The sequence below is a fragment of the Nannospalax galili genome, unplaced genomic scaffold (genome assembly GCF_000622305.1).
Source record: "Nannospalax galili isolate Female #2095 unplaced genomic scaffold, S.galili_v1.0 scaffold1525, whole genome shotgun sequence".
NCBI lineage: Eukaryota > Metazoa > Chordata > Mammalia > Rodentia > Spalacidae > Nannospalax > Nannospalax galili.
This window is the reverse complement of record NW_008352543.1, coordinates 232,625-254,041: the sequence shown is the minus strand read 5'-3', so window position 1 is coordinate 254,041 and position 21,417 is coordinate 232,625. Positions and strand designations below refer to the sequence as shown.

Sequence of the window (21,417 nt, the reverse complement as noted above, 5' to 3'; positions counted from 1 at the left end):
TTTAAAATACAACTTTCAAGATATTCTTGACATTGTAATAACACATTTCAAAGTTTTTTGTTACGTAACGTTCAACTTTATGCTGTTTCACTTCATGTTCCCTGATGGCATTTAATGGCATTATGTTCCAGATGGCACCAGAAGATTTATCAATAAATACATGTCTTCACTGAGTATTGAAGCTAAGGTTAGCGTTCATATTTAAATTTAGCATTATTCCTTAATCATAATTATCATATAAACTTGGAACTATTTGTCCATAAGAAATTAGTCATATTATGAACTATGCATCAACACCTATATTGAACAAAAGACTAAATTGACCACGTGAGAATTGACAGGGTCATGGAAAATTAGTTGTTTCAGCCTGTGAATTGAATTGCTCAGTACCCACTAAAGAAGATAATGATGCTCCATGGTGCTTTTGAATTCACTCTTAAACCTTTAGCATCTTCAGAGATTTATCCCCAAAGGAGAGCAAAATATAAAAGATAGGTATAGAACCACAATGAATTTGATTATTTTTACTGAAGGATGAGTGATTTTTCATTTCAGAAGGTAAGAATTTGACTTCGTTAATGAATCTGACTTACTATTTTTAATTTATAGTTTGTGAAAACTTTCCTCACTTATATGTTCTTACAGTCATAGTGCTGAAAAAGGTAGATCTCATCAAGCGGTCAGCTAATGAGCCATTTTGGCTGACTTGCTTTGTTTCTGCCATAGATTTCATGTGAGGAAACAGATAGAATCCAAATTGCTAGGATTTCTGTTTACCTATATTCAGGAGAGAAGCTCATATGTTCTTTCAGCATTATCTGCACTTGATATTCTGCAAAAATGCTGACTTTGAGTTGCTTTTGGCATTTGTTCATATATAAGTATTTAAACAGCGGATTTAAAAGTGTGACATTAAAAAATTGCAGGAAGCCTTACTTTGTTTAAGCATAAGAATACTTTAGAAGAAAAACAAAAAACCTCTGCATACTATATGAAGCTGTGTGTTATACTGAAAATACCTTATTTCATGCTGCAAAAGCCCAATTAGAAATTACTTTTACAGAAGGTATTGTTTTAAGTCTTTTGAGTCAATACATTCATTATATGCTTGGCATCATTAATGAGTTTTTAAAGTGTTTACATTGATATTCAAAGTCTTTGGTTAACAATACTTTCAGTTTCAAACACCAAAATAGAAAAAAATTTTACAGTGTATAAACTCATTGAAAACTTTTATTGAAAATCCTTGTCTGGTTATTGTATCAACAACAATTTTATAAAGGAATATGTCATATAGAATGGACATACATAATAAAAGATGTAACAACCTAGGTCACTATTTTCCACTTCAGATCTCAGACAACTTTAAAAACCAGTTTTTGACTCATTGTTTGTTTCAAACTCTGAGGGTTCTTATTTAACTTTATTATTACATCATTGTTAGAGCAATGGACAATTAGGCATCTTGGAGTCCATATTCTAAGACTTTACCACTTGCTATATAACAATTTAATAATCTGTTTCAAAATCATCAATAAAAATTTAAATTAAAATATTTTAGATGTTATAAATTCTTAAAAATATATTTCTTACAAATTACATATTTGTGTATCTATATAATTCTTAGTTGTATGTTTATCACTTAAAAACATAAATGTTAGCTATTATGTAAGAATTTAATAAAAAACATGTAAATATGTATTTTCCTAATATACTAAGCATTTAATTTTATTTTCATATGCCTTCTATTTTAAAAATATTTTTTATTTTTTTATGTGTAAGAGTGTATGGCCTGCATGTATATAAGTGCAACCATGTCATGCAATACCCACGGAGGTCAAAAGAGGGCACAAGGTTGTCTTCTACTTTTATTATGTGGCTTTAAAGCTACTTAAGGTGCACTTCAGGAAACAAAATATATAAGGAAAAAAGTATATCAGAAAAAGGGATATTTTATTTCAGGTGTTTCTGCTAAACTCAATTTTCAAATTACAGATAGACTCCTCTTTACAAGTAAATATCCACTGGTACTTGAATACCATTACATATAATGATATTTTAGATGTATTAATGTAAGTGAAACCACTCATTTATAAAATATACCATGTTATATTTTCATCATAGCTTTGTTCTGACAGCAGTCACACTATCCCATGGCCTTCCTTGGGGATGGGAACCACACTGCAGTGACAGAGTTCCTTTTACTTGGCTTAACAAACAACCTAGTCCTTCAAGTCATCCTCTTCATCGTCATCCTGTGTATCTACGTGGTGACCCTGTCTGGAAACCTCAGCACAATTCTTCTAATAAGAGCCTCTCCTCAGCTCCATTACCCCATGTACGTTTTTCTGAGCCATCTGGCTTCTACTGACATAGGTTATTCATCTTCTGTCACACCCAAAATGCTTGTTAACTTCCTGGTAGAGAGGAATGACATCTCCTACACTGGGTGTGGCATCCAGCTTGGTTCAGCTGTTTTCTTCGGGACAGTTGAGTGCTTCCTCCTGGCTGTTATGGCTTATGATCGCTTTGTGGCAATCTGCAACCCATTGCTTTATTCAAGCAAAATGTCCACAGAATTGTGTGAGCAGCTACTTGTAGGGTCTTATTTCGGTGGTTTTCTGAATGCTTCTTCCTATACCCTTTCCTTCTTTTCTTTTGACTTCTGTGGACCAAATAAAATCAATCATTTTTTCTGTGACTTTGCTCCATTAGTAAAACTGTCCTGTTCTGATGACAGCTTTGCCATATTTTTTGCCACATTTACTGCTGGCTCGGTCATTCTGTTCACAATGTTTGTCATAGCCATCTCTTACATCTACATCCTTATCACGATCCTGAAAATGCGCTCCACTGAGGGCCGCCAAAAGACCTTCTCCACCTGCACCTCCCACCTCACTGCAGTCACTCTGTTCTATGGCACCACCACATTCATTTATGTAATGCCCAAATCCAGCTACTCCACTGACCAGAACAAGGTGGTGTCTGTGTTCTATCTGATTGTGATCCCCATGTTGAACCCCCTCATCTACAGTCTGAGGAATAAAGAGATTATAGGTGCTCTGAAGAGACAGCTTGGAAAGAACATGTTTTCTTAAATACCTGCATTATATTGTAGGGACTGATATAGTTATTGTCATAGACATAATATTTAAAAGAATGTATCTTTGGTTGAATTAAATTTGGGGTATATTATTAATGAATAAGAATGATGTCAGTAAACATAAGGGTTCAAATTTCAGAGCATATAATGAATACAAGGTTCATTTTAAGGTACTTTTAATAGAGTCAAATTAAGATTTCAATGAAAGCATCATGAAATTATATTAAATATAAACTGTCAAAGTGCTTTTGAAGTTGTATTCATGTTTTTCCCCATTTCCACAATTAATCTTGTATATTATATCTTATAGGCCCCAAAGTTTCCTATGGTTTGTAGGTTTGTAAAAGTCTTGTTCCTTGTGGTGCTCTTAGGAAATGCTGGTAAATTTGACAGGTTGAGCCTAATGGGGATCTCTAGTTAATTGGCAGTGTGACATTAAAGGAGATGGGGGGGACTCAGCATATTCATCTTCTTTTCCATATTGATCATGATGTAAGTGGTTTTATTCCACAATCTGACCCTGCCACTATGTCCCACCAAAGACAACAACCAACATAACTCCTCAAGTAATGAAGTCTCCAAAACAGTGTGTCAAGAATATTGTATTTTCTTCATAAGTTATCTCAGCAAATTGTTAAAGAAATTAACAGTAACATAAAGCAGAACATGACCAGCTGTTCCAATACCAGCTTTTTCATAGCTAAGCTGGATAAATTCAGTTATCACAGTACATTATAGGGAAATGATTAGAAGTAACAAGAGAGTAAAACTGCTGCAAACATTCTTTTTATAGAAAGCTTATCCTTGAGAGATGCACCTGTTAGGCCCACGGACTTGTAATATGTGCTACTGGCCTCTGCTCCTGGTCTAAATTATTGCATCTAGAGAGAATAACATGGAGTCTATTTCTGATTAATCTGTGGATTGCTCTGTCAGTCCCAAAGGGAAATTAGTTCCTCTAAAAGAATGAGAATATTCCTGAGCTAAGGCCAAGGGAAGCAAACAAACAAACAAACAAAAAAAAACAGTTTCCCAGAAGAGAATGAAGCTTATAAATTCCACGGTGATGCTATGAAGAGGAAAATATTAGAAATGTTGTATTCTCAGACCCACAATCCAGTCTGCATGTTGGAACGCACCTGGCTGTCTCTGCCTTGAATCTGTGAGTATCTTCAGTAGAGAGTCAATCAGATTTCATATCCTGATGACTGCTACGTTTATTCCATTTCATTTCTCAACTTCAGTATTTCAGAAAACATTCCATCTTTTAATATAATTTAGAATTATATTTTATGATTCTTACATGTGATGTACTATTCAAGGCCAATGAGGTTACAAATGATAAAGTCAAAGATGAAATTTATCTTCTACTATAGGGCCTGGATAATAAAATTAAAATAAGTGATACAGATTTTGAGAAAGGATTGAGTACTATGGAGCTAAAAAAGGAAAAAATAAAAAGAGAGCTGAGTATGTAAGTCTCATATGCCAAGGGTAGAGAGTGGCCAGTGTAGTTCTCACTGACAGCCTACTATCCAAGCAGGGACTGTAGAATGTGGGGACATTTATGTTTAACTATGTACTGTTTAGAATTACTTGTGTGAATCTAATACACCACCATTGTGCATGGAATTTACCTTTAGTTTTGGTTATAACAATGGCAGCACTGATCAATGTAATCAATACCACGATTCCAAGATATAAAATAAGTAATAAAATGAAAAGTTTATTTTCAACATCAAATTATGGTTTAGAGGATAAGAATATTTTGAGCATCACCAAAACGTATGAGACCTATTAAAATCTGAAAAGAAATCTACATTATGAGCTAGTTATACCACTCTTTGGTGTATACCTAAAGGGCTCATCCTGCTCCTGAGATACTTGCACAGCTAGCTATGTTTATTGCTGGTATTTACACAATAGCTAAGAAATGGAAACATCTTAAATGTCCCCAAACCAATGAATGGATAATGAAAATATGGTACATTTACACAGTGGAGTTCTACTCAACAATGAACAAACTACATTATGAAATTTGCACATAAATTGGTGGAACTATAAACTGTTATGCTAAGTGATGTAATACAGACCCAGAACAACAAGCAAAGTACATTCTCTCTGATTTTCGAATCCTAGGTCTAAGTCCTTAGATGTGAGAACAAGGGCATAAAAGCCAAGCACTGCAGCTGATGCCTCTCTATAATCATCTGTTGATAGGTCTGTGTCTATAAAGTAGAATTTTCAAACAAAAACCTAGACATTTTGTCACAGATTGCACTACACATTTTTCTTGTAGAAAGGATCATCTTTCATTTGTGTCTTCATCATTGTGAGTCAGGAAATAGTGATGTAAGATTTGTTCAACTATGGGAACTCAAAACTAAATTCTGAAACAATAGACCATGATATTTGAAAGCTGGACAGAAGTCAGTTGTACATATTCAGTGAAATATGGTGAAAGACATTAGTATTTAAAAATCTTTAAAAAAAAACCCACAAAATGGAGAATAACTACAATTCCTTATCAGGTAACATAGCTTAATACTTTTCAATGAAAATTCTAAGCAAGGCTGAAAAAGTAGCATGGATAAATTAAATGGAGAAAAGTTTGGGGGGTTGGTGTAGGCCTATTCTGTTTTTAATTTCTCCTATTTTAATACTTTATTTCACATAAGTAAATACCTAAATGAAGAAAATCATTCTACCAAGATGGTTCAACAAGTGTAGCCACTTGTGGCCAAGTTCTCAGACTTCCACATTTATGCATCCATTTAAACGTGGATGAAAATATAAAATTGGGGGGGGCATATGCCAAAAAGCACTATGGCTGTATCATGTGGTACATCAATTTTGAGCTTTTAGAGGAACCTCTACACTTATTTCCATAGTGGCTTCATCACTTTGTACTCATATCAATAGTGAATGAGTACCCCTTGCCCCACATCCTCACCAACATTTGTTATTGTGTGTTTTTGTAATCTTTGCCATTCTGAGAGAAGTAAGATGAAACCTCAAAATGGTTTTATTCTGCATTTCACTTATGACTAGATAGTGAACATTTTTGAAATATTTCTCAGCTATTCATGCAATGTCCACAAAGGTCAGAAGATGGCATCAGGTCCCCCAGAACTGGAGTTATGGATGGTTGTTAGCTGTCATGTGGGTGCTGGGAACCAAACCCAGGTTCTCTGCAAGAACAGCCAATGCCCTAATTATTGAGTCATCTTTCCACCCCCACTTAATTTTTTAATTTGTTTGTTTGATGTTTAGTTATTATTAGTTCTTTGTATATTCTAGACACTAAACCTCTGTCAGAGGCATAACTGGTGGAGATTTTTTCCTGTTCTGTAGGGTGACTCTTCACTCAAATGATGGTATCCTTAGATGTACAGAAGCTTTTTAGTGTCATATTGTCCCACGTTTTAGTTATTATACTGAGGGCTTGTGCTATAGGAGTCCTCTTTAGATCGTCCTTTCCTTTGCCTATAAGTTCCAGTGTATTCCCTACTTTCTCCTCTATCAGATTAAAGGTATCAGGTCTTATGTTGAGGATTTTGATCAATTTATATTTGAGTTTTGCGTACCATGTGAGATATAAATCTAGTTTCATTCCTGTACTTGTCTTTATTGAGTTTGACCAGCACAATTTGTTGAACATGCTGCCATTTCTCCTTTGTCAAAAATCAGGTGGCTGTAATGTGTGGATTAAATCTGGGTACTCTGTTATATATTCCACTGGTCAATTTGTCTGTTTTTATGCCAGTACCATACTGTTTGATTACTACAGGTCTGCAGTATAATTTGAGGACAAGAAATATAATGGCTCCCACATTTCTTTTATTATTCAGGAATATATTGGATATCCTGTTTTTGTGTTCCCATATAATATTTGAGATTATTTTTTTCAATTTCTGTGAATAATTGTGTTGAAATTTTACTGGTTATTTTATTGCATTTGTAGAATTTTTTAGTAGAATGCCCCTTTTCACAATATTAGTCCTACTCATTATTCACAATCATGGGAGGTCTTTCCACCTTCTGGTATCTTCTTCAATTTCTTTCTTCAATGTATTAAAGTTATTATTGCACAAGTCCTGAACTTTCTTGGTTAAATTTATTCCAAAATAGCTTATGAATTTTGAGGCCATCATTGATAGAATTGTTTCCAGAATCTTTTTTTTAGTATGTTTGTTTTAGTCTATAGGACTGCTACTAATTTGGGGGTGTTAATTTTGCATCCTACTACTTTGCTGAATGTATTCAGCAGCTCTGGGAGTTTTGTGTCGGAGTGTTTAGGATTCTTCACATATAGAATCATATCACCTTCAGGTAAAATACTTTGAATTCTTCCTTTCTAATTTGATAATCCCATAATCTCTTTTGTTTAGGTTATTGCTTTAGCTAAGACTTCAAGTACTATATTGAAGAGGAATGGAGAGACTGGCCTTTCTTGTCCTGTTTCTGATGTTAAGTGGAATGCTTTCAGTTTTTCTCCATTTATCATGATGTTGGCTGTGGGCTTGTGGTATATTTACTTATGTTGAGGTATGTTCCCTGCATGCCTAGGTTCTCTATGACCTTTATCATAAGTGAATGTTGGATTTTGTCAAAGGCCTTTACTTATTCTAATGACATGGTCATGAGGATTCTGTCCTAGCATCTATTTATTGGTGGATTACATTTATAGTTTTATGTATCTCTATGATGAAGCTAATTGATCATGGTGAATGATCAGTGCCCCAAATGTCTTGCATATTTCCATTCCTGGCTTATTTTAGATGTTACATTTTCTTTTATTGAGTGATCCATTTCCTCAAGCTTGTCTACAGGATCTGATATTTATGTTAGATTTCCTCCACTTATCTTTGCTTATTTCCTCTAAGCTTTTTGATTGAATTCCTGCATTTTTTTATTTCAAGTTTTATTTGAGATTGGCATTTCTTCAAAGATTCTTTTATTGAATTCTATTTCATGTTTGTTTTGAATTGTTTTAGGTATTTCAATTGTGTTTTCTCGGTCTTCTGTTTTTTTATTCATATCTGCTTTGAATTCCTTGAAAATATTTATAATGCCTATTTTGAAATCATTGTCCTGTGAATTCACTTGATTTTCATTCTCAGGAAAGATGATGGAACTATTCATTTCCATATTATCCATATTTTCATGATTATTTATGTTGTTTGTGGTTCTTTGTTTAAGCTTGGGCATCTGGATTTGTGTGGTGGTGGGTCTTGGCATGTGAAATCATCTGGGTTGAGTGTTTGTTTGTATTTTTTTTTTCCCAACTGGTCAATTTATGGGCCAGCTGAGTAGTTCTTGTTCAGTTTTAGGACCACGTTATATTGCTATAATTTTGGAGTGAAAGAAATAGTCACTGTTCAGCTACAAATTTTTAGTGCAATTTTAGGATTGACTACAGAGGATTCTGGGCAGGCAGGGTGGGCTGGAGCTGCTACGTGAGCAGGTTAGCTGGTAGGGTGTCTGGGAGGAACAAAGCTCAGCTGCAGGGGAACAAGGAGGCCTCAGGGTTCAAGCTCCAAGCCACAAGTCTGGTGCAGGGACAGATCCCAGAGACACAAGCTAGTGTGAAAACTGATATGATAGCGAGTAATTTTGCTACTAAAACTGGAGCTACTTATAGATTTTGGGGTGGGATAGTTGCACACCATTTCCCTTTCTTACTTTTTTGTATAGACTCTGGCTCAACATGAATCTTGCCACAATTGCCTTTGAGTGACCCTGATGTAGTCGTTGTGTCTGCTTTACCTATTATTCATCCCTTCATGGTTACTTCAGCACTTTATCAAGCCATTTTGCATTGTGTCTGTGCTGACTTGCTTTACTTTTCATATTCACAAACCTGGGAAGAGGGAATCTTAATGGAATCATGGCCTCCTTTGGTTTGGCCTGTGGTCATGTCCTTGAAGCAATTTTCTTATTTGCATATTGTTGTAAGGCAACCTACCCCAAAATGGGTGATTCCACCCCTGGGCATGTGGTCTTGGGTTGTATAAGGAAGCAGGTTGAGCACAAACTTGAATATGAAATGAATAAGCAGCATTCCACCATGGTCTCAGCTTCAGTTATATATGCAGTTTCCTGCCCCACTTAAATTCCTGCCTTGGCCTCTCTCAGCAATGAACTGTAACTGGGACTATAACTGAAATAAACCATCTTCTCCACAAGTTGGTTTTGGTCAGTTTTTTTTCCACAGTAATAGAAAGCTAACTAAGAAAGAAACTGACACCAGGAATATAATATTGCTGTTTCAGACCTTACCATGTCGTTTTGGTCAGAGTCATGGAAGCGTTTGGAGCTTTCAACAGAAAAGCTGTTGAGAACACATAACTTAATGCATTATATTGTGGGAGCTTGGGAGAGAAAAATGCTGAGAGAAAATATAGACAAAGGAAGCATAGTTAGTGGCATGTCAGAGGGAATTTGGAGTCCCTCAAAGACTCTATCTGGGACATTTACATGACATATTTTGGATTATGAAATCTGTAGAAGTGGAATCTTTAGGATCTTTTATGTATAGACTCAAATGATATGCAAACAAGGACACTGAGACTTCTTTCCAATTTGTATTCCTTTAATCACCTTCATTTGTTTTATTGCTGTAGCTAAGATTTGCAGATGGGGTGGAGATCTAAATATGATTAAAATATATTGTATGAAATTCCCAAAAATCTAATAAAAAATAATGACAATTTGAAAAAATAATCTGTGAAAGTGAAACATTTGCTTTACGAGGACAATTGATGCTAGTTAGGTGGACCTGGAAAACAAGTTGTGATTAAGAACAGACAAGAATCTTTAAGGTGAAATATGAGATGTATTTCCTCAGTGTCATCACACTGAAGCTGTGGTCCAGAGAGGACCCAAAGTTGCATCTCAAACTGAAAGGAGAACTTGATAATGTGTAGGAGTCTTTCATGTGGTAGTGGTTTTGTAGTCATGGAAGCTGAAGAATTCAAGGAGTCATTGAGAGAATCTGAGACCTGGCACCACATGAGGCCAGGGGAGTCCACTGGTAAAATTGCAATCTCAGTTTCAGAAGAGATAGCATATTGTAGATGCCAGGATTGTAGGATGACCACCTAGGACAGTGATGAGTGTGGCATAGAGCCAACCTGAACCTATAAAACAAGTTATGTGTTCTATGGATTGCAGAGCCAGAGAATTGTGATTACTCAAGCCTTTTGGAGCTCATAAGATTTTGCGTGAATCGCAGACATCTGACATTGAGCTACACTGCTGGATTTTAGTTTTGCATAAATGTGCCCGATTAGTTCCCTTTCCTTTCTCTCTTTCTTTTTTTTCTGAAACATGGTCTCCCTATAGTTCCAGCTGACCTGGAACAGGCTATGTAGAAGACTCTAGCCTCACTCTCACCAAGATCTGCCTGCCTCTCCCGCCAAAGTGTTAGTATTAAGGGTATTCACCACCATGCCTGATCTCCCTTTTGAAGTATAAAGTATGTAAGTAACTTTTTATTTTATGAAAGCTCAGTGATTTGGAATTATTTTAAAGAGAAATTGACCTTTTAAAATATATGAATTTTTGAGGAATACAGGACATTAAAATTTGTATTATGTATTATATTCTGAAATTAATATTAATGTAAGACCTCAGGGACAAAAAGGTAAATTTATAGTTTAATAGTGATATATTTGTTTGTCATGTTAATATATGGTCAATTGTCCTGGATAGTTTTAGTTTTCAACATGACACACCTTTGCAGTCAGTATCTCAATTGAGGCATTTCCTCCATTAGTTTGACCTGTAGCCACATCTATAAGGCATTTTCTTTTTGCTAATTAAAGTGGAAGGATCCAGCCCAATGTAAGTATTGCCATTGCTTGATAGGTTGTCCCGGATTATATAACAAAGCAGGTCGAGCACAGGCAAAAGGAGCAAGTAAGAAGCCTTCCTCTGTGGTCTGTGTTTCAATCTTGCCTCCAGGTTTCTGCTCTGCTTAATCTCCTGCCTTGACTTCTCCCAATGATGAACTTTTATCATGACTTGTAAGCCAAATAAACCCTTTTTTACAATTTGTTCAGTGTTTTATCACAGCAATAGAAAGCTAAGACAGTGACCTAAATCATTCAAATCCAGCAAGTCCTCTTCTATCTCATAAACCCTTGCCATGCTATTACCAAAGCTATGAAAGCCACATACTTGGCCCCAAATCCTTAGTGAATGAACTTCTTTCTTAGCTCTCCTTTGAGCATGATACTATTTGGCCCAGTGAACTTGGCATCAAGCCATTGCATGTAGTTTCCTTAGTAATATCAGTTCCTGATATTCATGGGAACTTCAACTGAGTTAAGTAAGTAACTGTAAGGGCTCCTATGAGCCAACCCATTAGGGACTGATTTCAATTGCATTGCCTCAGGCTAGCTTTGCTTTGTATTAACTCGGTAATGCAGGCCTTGGTCAAGGAAGGATGGGTAGTTTCAACACAGCTCTTAGCTTCCATAGCACTCAGATTTATTCCCTAATTCCCCCCTGTCCTACAGCCACCCAAGTTAGGCTGTGTGAGCCTCTTTTTTTGATTTTTACTTTTTTTCTCTAGTTTAAGCAGTTGATGTGCTGAGTAACCTGATTATCATGGTTTCCTCACTGGACAGTTATTAAGGGCATTACCTGCATGATTAATTATAAATTTTCCCAGAATTTCTATTAAACATTGTATTAAGATTATCATTTATCAATGTATTTTACTCTAATGCTCCTCATTATCTGATTTTTCCCAGGAGTTCCAAGATTTTGGATTCCAGCAAAGGGCTCTTTATCACAGTGCTTCCTTAGTATCTGTGCTTTTCATATTGTCAGCTTTAAGGAAAAAGCTAATGCGTGCATTGCATCCTTCCACCTTTCTCACATTTGTTGCAAAAAGAGAGGCTAATACAGTGGATGGCATCCAGGTGACTTTTTTCCTGTTGTAATTCCTCCTTTGCGTGTGCAAGTTATTTAAGAACAGTCAAGTGGGTCTCAATTATGAAATGGGAATTGCAAGTTTCCTTTGTGAGTGATTTAGTCTTTCTTGGCTCTGTTATGCTTAGAATGAGATGTGAGGGTCACAGAAATTCAATAGCCACCAAATCCACCTCAAGCATATTTTTTCATTTAAAATTTATTTTGTGTTTGTATATCATACATAAGAGTAATGTTACATAGAATTGACTAGCAAGCTAGACTGGCAAGCTATAGAGAAAAGCCTCCTTCCCAAACTTGGCCGCATCTGCTTCCCTAGGATTCTAAACTTGACTGTGGATTTGCACAAGAAAAGGAGGGGCAGGGAGAGTCAGTCACCCCTCCCACCCAATCAGTAGGCCCTAACTGCATGACAGGGAGGGACTAAGGTATATAAGTGTAAAAATCCATGAGGTGCATACCCTTTCCATTTTGGATGGCTTGTGGAAAGTTGATCCATACCGGGATTGGGGTGAGGACCACCCATACTCTTGTAAGTAACCCCTCACCCATTGCTCTGTATGGAAGCTCAATAACTCTCATTTCCCAAACTTTAGTTTGAAGAAATTATTCCTCAGTGTGTTATAAGGACGTGGAAGGGGGGTACCGGATGGCATTTGTGCCTCCCAGAAGAAATTTTAGCAACAAGTAGTTCTTGCATAATCTCTTACCCAGCCCCCTTCCACCTCCTGTCATATCTCCCATTCCCTTTCAATTCTTGTTCTTGTTTTATGATTATTGTTTTTTTTTTTATATATATATATATATATGTGTGTGTGTGTGTGTGTGTGTGTGTGTGTGTGTATGTATCTGCAATAGCATCACTCTCACCTCAAAGGGGATAAAAGATAGTTTATTCTGAGCCAAATATGAGTGACGATGGCTCAGGAACACAAATTCAGGTTACCCCAAAATCCTTATTCCAGTGTGGAAACAGTTTTATGGAGCTTCTATACTAACAGAGCAAAGAAAAGTCATAAACCAAGACACATTTCAAATATATTTGGTGGATAAATTCAGTCGGTAGGTCATAGGAAAGCAGGGGGTATTACTACTATAGGTCTTAGATACTACCTGATGATATTTTAGCTTTTTGATTAGTGGGATCTGCTGGTCTGCTAGTAAATGTGGGAGGCCACCCCGCAATGTGACTCGGTTCCAACCCACAGAACTTCCACGAAGTACCTGGATTGGGGGGTGGGGATGAAAATGAGGCAAGGACAAGAGAAATGGAGACAAGACAGGAGTCTGATCAAGTCTCGTTTATTGAAGCTCAAGCATGAGTTTTTATGGAGAACAAGAACAAAGGCACACAGACTGCAAACCAATACATCAGTCAGAGCACAAGGGCCCTGATGCACATTAAGGGAGGTATCTCTGATTATAGAAGAATGGAACCGTATGCTAGAAAAGAGAACAAGGCCGTGGACCAAGACTATCTAGCAAGGCTATCTGGCCCTGGCTTCAAGCTAAGGTTTTGGGCCAAGGTTATGGGCCCCGGCTGGGTGCCAAGGGCTTCCGGCCACGGCTGTGGGCAGAATTGAAAGTTGCCAGCTGAGGCCTGTCAGCAGTTTTGAGAGGTAGCTGAGACTCAGTTGAACCTCGGGCTCCCAACAAGTAAATACCTTACAAGTAGGTTTTGTTTTGTTTTGTTTTTAATCTTCCAGTCAAGATATTAGGTCAGAAATAGAGATGGACAAAGAAATAGCTATTTCTGGACCAAAGGTAGCCTTAGCTAAGTGGTAATGAGGTTCTGTACCTGCAACATTCCAGACTCTCTACAATCACTGGAGCTCTAATCTCTCAATCATCCTTGCAGAAGAAAGTCCAGTTTGAAGACTGGACATTAATGGGAATTTCCATTCACAATTCCCCCTGTGGGCCAAGAATCACATTTTGTACATGCAGGGGCTACATATTATTCATTCCCATGTTGCTATAAAGGTTTAATCCTGAAATCTGATGTAGATGAGGCTCAGCTGTAGGCAAGACAGAAGTCTTCAGGAGATTGGAAGTAGCTGGTAAATCCATTAAAAAAGAAACTCCCAGATCAAGTTACAACTATTAGCCATCATGATCCAGATCTGACTTTTTCTTCTTATCTGTCCTCAGTATGTGAAATAATATTTGCATATGTCATAATAAAATTATTATACTTAAAATTGAAATCATATCAAACATTGCTTCGTCTAATGGAATAAATGTAACAGAATAAGGTAACAAATATTTTTAAAAATGAAATTGACTATGTGTCTCCCTGTATTTACACTTATCTGTACTCTATGTATTATTTTGTTTCTGGAGCATTTAAAAAAATCTTATTTTCTAATTTGAAGGGGGGATCATTTACACCTTATGGCTATAGCCTCATAGCTATCTCTAGTTCTAGTCTTTTATCTGTGAATAATGACTTCATCTGTTCTATTATATTGGTATCAAACCACATTTAGTTTGGAAAAATAAATGAGGGATATGAGAGAAGAAATTACACAACACTATAGTAGTCTTTAAACTTTCTTTTAACAAGAATGTCTTCATTTACATAACAAATAATAACATTAATAGAAATGAGAGCAAACCTATTAGAAAATGAAAATGTTATAGGCCTTGAAAGACAGCATCTTCAACAAATTGTTCAGGCTAAAATGGATCTCCACTTACAGAAGAGTAAAAATGGACCTGTATCCTTTACCATGCACAATGGTCAACTCCAAATGGATCAAAGACTTCGATGTAAAACCTGAAACTCTCAAACTGCTAGAAGAAAACGTAGGAAGTACTTTACAAGATATAGGTTTGGAAAGTACTTTTTAAATTGGACATCAGCTACTTGGGCCTAGAGGTCAACAATCAATAAGTCTAACCTCATTAACCTACAATGCTTCTGCATGGCAAAAGAAACAGTGAAGGAAATAAAGAGGAAGCCCACTGAGTGGGAGAAAATCTTCACATGTTACACATTCAACAGAGAACTGATATCCAGAATATATAAAGAACACAAAAAGCAGAGAAACAAGAAAATAACCTGCCCAATAAAAAGATGGGCTAAGAATCTAAAGCTAGTTCTCAAATGAAGAAATAAAAATGGCTAAGAAGCACCTTAAAAGTTTCTCAACATTGTTATTAATTTCAGAAATGCAGATTAAAAACCACTTTTACATTCCATCTTGCCCCAGTCAGACTAGTTAAGATCAAGAGAACAGAAGACACCAAGTTCTGGCAATGTCACAGGACAGTGACCACAATCCAAGCCTGAAGGGCTTGGGGACCCCAATGGATAGAAATCAGGACATAGGGGATAGAGAGGCTTGTGTACCACTGCATGCTTATTGTGAACTTGAGCAAGCTTATATAGAAAGCAGATCTGGAGTAACCAAGGAATAACCAAGGATACATCATTAAACAGAAAGTAACCAAGAAATAAACAAGGATACATTATGTTACCACCAAGAATACATTACTTCACCAACCGAAACTCACACAACGTTTACAGTATACAAGATTCCGCTACATAATATTTGTAATATCTTAGATATAAAGTGTAGTTTTTGATTACTCTTAGCAACTACTAAAATCTATTATTTCTATAAAGAAACCAAGCTTACTGTGCTGAGAAACTCCGGTGCCCATAAACTGAAACAGAACTCTTTAGTTATGTTTTCAAGACTGCTAATTAATCAGGGAAGCATAGCCTGTCAACTCAGACCACAGAAGCAGAGAGCAGGGAAAGTCCCAGGGTGGAAGAATTCTTCCTCCAATTCCAAAGTCAAGCTGTGCACATAATAGCTCCCAATATTTCCCCGTTTCTCATTTTATATAACCTCAGGTAATACCATGTCCAGAATGGAAAGACTGTGCCTGTCTTAGGTTGTCCTCTGCTCAAAGTCTTACCTGTCATCGGCACACAGCTTCTATCAGCTATGCCCTGTCTTAGGTTTGCTTTTCCCAGAAGATCTTACCTGTCTTTGACTACCAGCCTCCACTAGGGGAGGGATCATAATCTGGGAGCATAATCTCATATCATGCACAATAGCCTTGACTTGCCACAAGAATTTTAACAAATATCTGGTATCCTCTGCCAAGCTTCAGGTCATGAATTGATCAGGCCTTGACAATTCCCCTTTCTTTATTAGTTTGATCTAAATTTTCCTTTTGAATATGTAGGGAGGACAAGAGAATCTCAGCACTTCTTTTCTGAGCATGTTGGTTCAAGCATCAGAAGGCACATCGACCTCCTATAAATAATATGCAAAGAACAATTATCAAGATTACTAAACAAAATCCAGAACTATGTATTATACTTTGAATCCATGCTCGAGGATTGAGACCAGAAATAGAATTTGCTAAAGTAGTTAGTAGCTATCTGATCAATACAACTTGCAGAAGGTATTTCTTCTGAAAATGCCTCATATATTCTTCCTGAAACTGCATCTCATTAAAAGTTACATTATCCATTTTGCCTTGAATATGCAATTCTATATTTTTCCATTCATACTCGGAACCATTATATTTATATGGAGTAATACAAATCTGAGTAGAATTCAATCACATACAAATTATATAGCTTTCTGCAATTCCATCAACTTTTTTCCCAACCAAACCACACACATAATTTTCTGCAATTTCATCAAATTATTTCCCAACCAATGAAGTCCCCTAGAAAAGCAACAATTTCTTCTTGAAATCATGAATTAATTTGAGTCTGATGTATCCAAAGTTTATGAGAATCATCATGCCAACGTTCAACAAAGTCTTGTGTTTGAACAGATTTCTGAAGCGCCACACCAGCGGTAGTAGCCATAGCAGCTAAAGTGATGAGTACCAAAACAGTAGCAATAATCAAGCCAATCACGTGTTTGCTTCGCCATAACAGTCTTTTGAAAAATCTCAGAATTAGTCCCTGAAAGGACTGCTTTCCCAGGAACTATGCATTTTCATAGGAATCCATAAAAAATTTTGCTGAGTTAAAATCATGACTGATTCAAAAGATTGATTGAAAAATATGGAGTTATTAAGACAAGTATACAAATAACAATTTTGACAAGCTAAATTCATCTCCCGTATAACTATGTCTCCTATCTATATCACTAGAGGGAAGTGCACACAAGCTTTAATATCATAATTTTTAACTTTAGTAAAATCATAAAATAGTTTGTCATAAGTAGTAGCAGAAATACCATCAAAAATTTCCACAGACTTAAGAGTGGCTAACAATTTCCAAATATGTAATTGAGGAGAATATAATCTTTGTCCTAATATCATCTGAAGTTGAGGATTAGCTATTCCTCCATCTACCCAAACTATGTTATATGCAGTATTAAAATTATCTTTCATAGGAACAATATTTTTTAGATTACACTTCTAAGTAACACTTCTAGGTAAAGTTCTTATAATCCTTACATTTTTTAAACCAACTTCCTAAAGGACCCCAAAAAATCCAAGTATGATTCTGAGACCTATAAACCTTTCCTTTCAATCCTCTACAATCTTGCCACATTAAAGATTGTCTTTCAAATATCTGATCATAAGAAAAACTTTCACATACTGAGACTTCCAGGCACCTGTGTCCTCATATTGTGTCCAGTTAGGACCTATAGACTGAGCAGAAAGACGTACCATATCTTGAAAACCATGCCAGACACCTCCTGAAACAACCCAACTCTGCTGTCTTATAGGATAGCAAGGAGGAGCTCCAAAGCCCATAATATCAGAAGACGCAGTATAATTAAAAACAGTTCCTTCTTCATTAGGAAAATCTGGCTGACCTGTTCCATAGGGGGTCACAATACAATCATAGGAAAACTTCTAACCACTGTAGTAGGTTCATTCAAAGTATAGGGATGGAGGAGACGGGGATTAGGTACATGAGCCCAATATATTAGCTCAGTTTAAGCAGCAGAGGTGCAAGTAATCAAAGCACACATGGATAAGAACAGATTTTCTGGAGTAAGTCCCTTTCCTGATTGATTAACCACAGATCGAGCCTTGAAAGTCAAGGCTTTCAACTGACCCAAGTAGAAGATGATAACTTTCTCTGACAATGCTGATGTTTACTGATCAGCGATAAAGCCACAAAACAGATCCATTGGCCAGGATGCCAGGAAGAGACTTCATTTCCTATAGAAATAAAACCATACCCTTTGCCTGGTGTTAGTAGCTTTCCTGGTACCCAATCTTGGAATTCACCTGACTTAATCCAGACATTCACTGAGTGAGGCGAGAGTGATGATTCCTGTAAAAAATGCTTATCTGCACAAGATAAAACTTTACCTTTGGGCAAATTTAAGAAATCAATAATAAACAAAATCTAAAAAATCCATAATAAACAAAATCTAAACAAATTAATAATAAACAAAATCTCAAACAAAATCTCATAGTTTTAAATTAATATATATTAATAATTAGCAAATTCTTATGTAATAAACAAAATCTCATAGAATAATAAACACAACCATTAATAATAAACAAAATCTCTAATAATAAACAAAATCTCTGATTAATAACTGATTAATAATTTGTGATTCTATATCTAAAATTGTAAATTCCTTATAATCTGGTATATAATTCCTTCCTTTTTATTTTTAATATGCATTTTAGTATATCCATTAATATAGTCTATTATAGCTTAGCATAGAGAATTATATTCTATTTCAATAAGGTGATTAATTTTATGAAATTTCAGAAAATATTAATCGCCTGCTAGTGTTAAGCAGGAGCATAATCTGTTTTAATAGTACTAAAGTTCTTATGACAACAAAGCAAGCTAACAAATGTACAATACTGTGAGGACCTAAAGGCCCCACCTTGCATAGATCCGAAAGGAAGTTACTGGGGGCGTGGCCGGGCTTGCTTTGAAAGTCTGAAGAATACTTCTGCACTGCTGAGGAGTACATGATCAGTGCGTGACCATCCTTAACATACACCCTCAGGGGGGAGGGGGGAGTTCCAGGTGCCTTTATAAGCTCTTTAACACCTGCAATAAATGAGTCCCTGCTTGACTAGACTCCCTGTTGCATCTGAGTGTCCCTGGTATTGGGGGCAGCGAGGGCTGGCGAATGGCGTGTTTACTCATCCCCAATCATCACTGCCCAGGGGTCGCTGGTTCAAACCCCTGGCACAATACTATAATTATTGAGTTCTCCAAATAAAAGAGTAGCCCTAACAAACTTTGAACAAGTATCCATGGTAACATAAACAAACTTAGAAAAACTATTTATGACAACATATAAACACTATATCATCCAAATAATTCATTAAACTATGACTGAGAAGATTTCCATGGTATCTTTATAAAAGAAATACATATATATATATACATATGACATCATTTAAATTAATCTGGTGTCAGCCGATCAATTTTGCTTGGCCAAAGATTACAATATCCTACATTTAAACTATTACCAATAAACTTATAAATACTTTTCACAGTATTAAGACTGCAATAAAATTATGGCAACTGTTGCCCAATGCTAAGACCATTGTGTGCCGTCGTATTTAAACTGTGCAGTGTTTAGACTGTAGCATATGTACAAATATTTCACAGTATTTAGACTGTAGCTTATATTTACTTTATTTACAGATATAATATTATGGAACTATCAAATAAAGTTTACACCTTAACAATTTTAATTGTACAGTGCCTCATACACCTAGGCTGTTTTGCTGTTCCCTTTTCTTTTCAAAGAATCAGGGAGCCAACCTGAACCTGGAAAAAAATCTTGGAGAACATATTTTGAGATAATAAGCTTGAGTCTGAAGTAGGAGGGCCTATTCCATCTCCAGAGTCAGCATCTCAGTGAGCTCAAACAATGCATGACAATTTAACTACTGAATTCTGAGGCCCCTGTAAACTAACATAAAGAAAAAGCCAAAGAAAAAATCAAATCTTTGACAATCATTTTTATCTAAAGACAGTAGAGTTATGGAACTACCAAATAAGCTCCCCATTGTTCTAATACATCCCTACCTATAATATTTTGGAAGTTCTAATACATAAGATTTAACAACAGTCATTTGTCCATCTGTACTAGAATTTGTTTTATATTCTACACAAACATTAATTATTGATACTGGCCGAGCTCCAACTCCTTTGATATCACATTTCATTATCTGAGTTGTCCAATTAGATGGCCAATCATCTCTTTTAATAACAGTAATATCAGAGCCAGTATCAATCAAACCCTTAAAGGATCTATCTTGAATCTTGAAATTAATCTGAGGCTGTTGTGTTTGCAGCATCATAGCCCAATTAACAGAAATAGGATTAGTACTTCCAAATCCTCCAATTATTTTCCTAGAAGATTATCCAATAAGTAGAATAGGTAGAAGAATCAACTGAACAATATTATCACCTATAGTATAGGATATGAGCTATTAGTAGTTATCAAAATTTGAATTTCACCTTCAAAATCTGCATCAATTACTCCTGGACTCAAGCAGGTTTATTATAGTGTATTTGTCCTACAAATCCTGCCAAGGCTATTTGTAATGCATCAGTTTGTGAAAGCAAGAATTGAAAATGATATTGGGGTAAAGGAATATAAATAGTGCGAATATCCGTTTCACTTATCATAAAGCTTCTGTTATGACCTTGCATAACTAAAGTAGCAAGCAGTTATTCATATTTAGGGAAAGTTTTTGAAAATGTATGTTTGTTATTCATTCTAAAGGATTCTCTTGTTGAGCCAGCACTGCAGTAGGATAATTAAGAGTAGAGAAAATAACCAAATCAATAGGTTTATCAATGTCTACCCATCCCAAGAATTTATTTTTATAGTTATTTGTACATAATCAAACTCTTGTTTTGCTAATTGTGTTAATACTCTAGGACTATTAAGAGCAGGATCACCCTGAAGAATTTGAAATAAATTATGGAACTTATAAGTAGGAATACCAAGCACAGCACGAATCCAATTAATATTCCTTGAAAGCTTCTGAAAGTCGTTTAGTGTTCTTAAACTTTCTAATCGATTTTGTACAAATTGTGGATATATACCATGTCTCATCAGAGAAATAAGAAACACAGAAAACAATAGTACCAAAAAGAAAATGCAAATAGACATCATAATGCTCTATTTTTAATCTTTCCATGACATTGTAGCATAGACATTCTATAAGAAAACATTATACGGTACTAATGTTACAGTTATGTGGAGAAAGGTGAATGCCCATTCTGGTGGGATTGCAAACTTGTGCAAACACTGTGGAAAGCAGTGTGGAGAACTCTTATAAAACTAAAAATGGGCATACCATATGACCTGGTTATACTACTTGACATATACCCAAAGGCCCCATCTTACTGTAGAGATACCTGTACATCCATGTTTGTTTCT

At 35.9% G+C, this 21,417-nt stretch overlaps 1 protein-coding gene across 1 annotated transcript; it reads left to right on the top strand.

Moving 5' to 3' along the window:
- The first annotated feature begins 2,153 nt into the window (after nt 1-2,153).
- On the top strand, nt 2,154-3,098 carry LOC103747230 (olfactory receptor 502-like). The gene has a single exon (XM_008849574.1). The coding sequence runs from the start codon at nt 2,154-2,156 to the stop codon at nt 3,096-3,098; it is 945 nt and encodes a 314-aa protein (XP_008847796.1).
- Nucleotides 3,099-21,417: the final 18,319 nt, after the last annotated feature.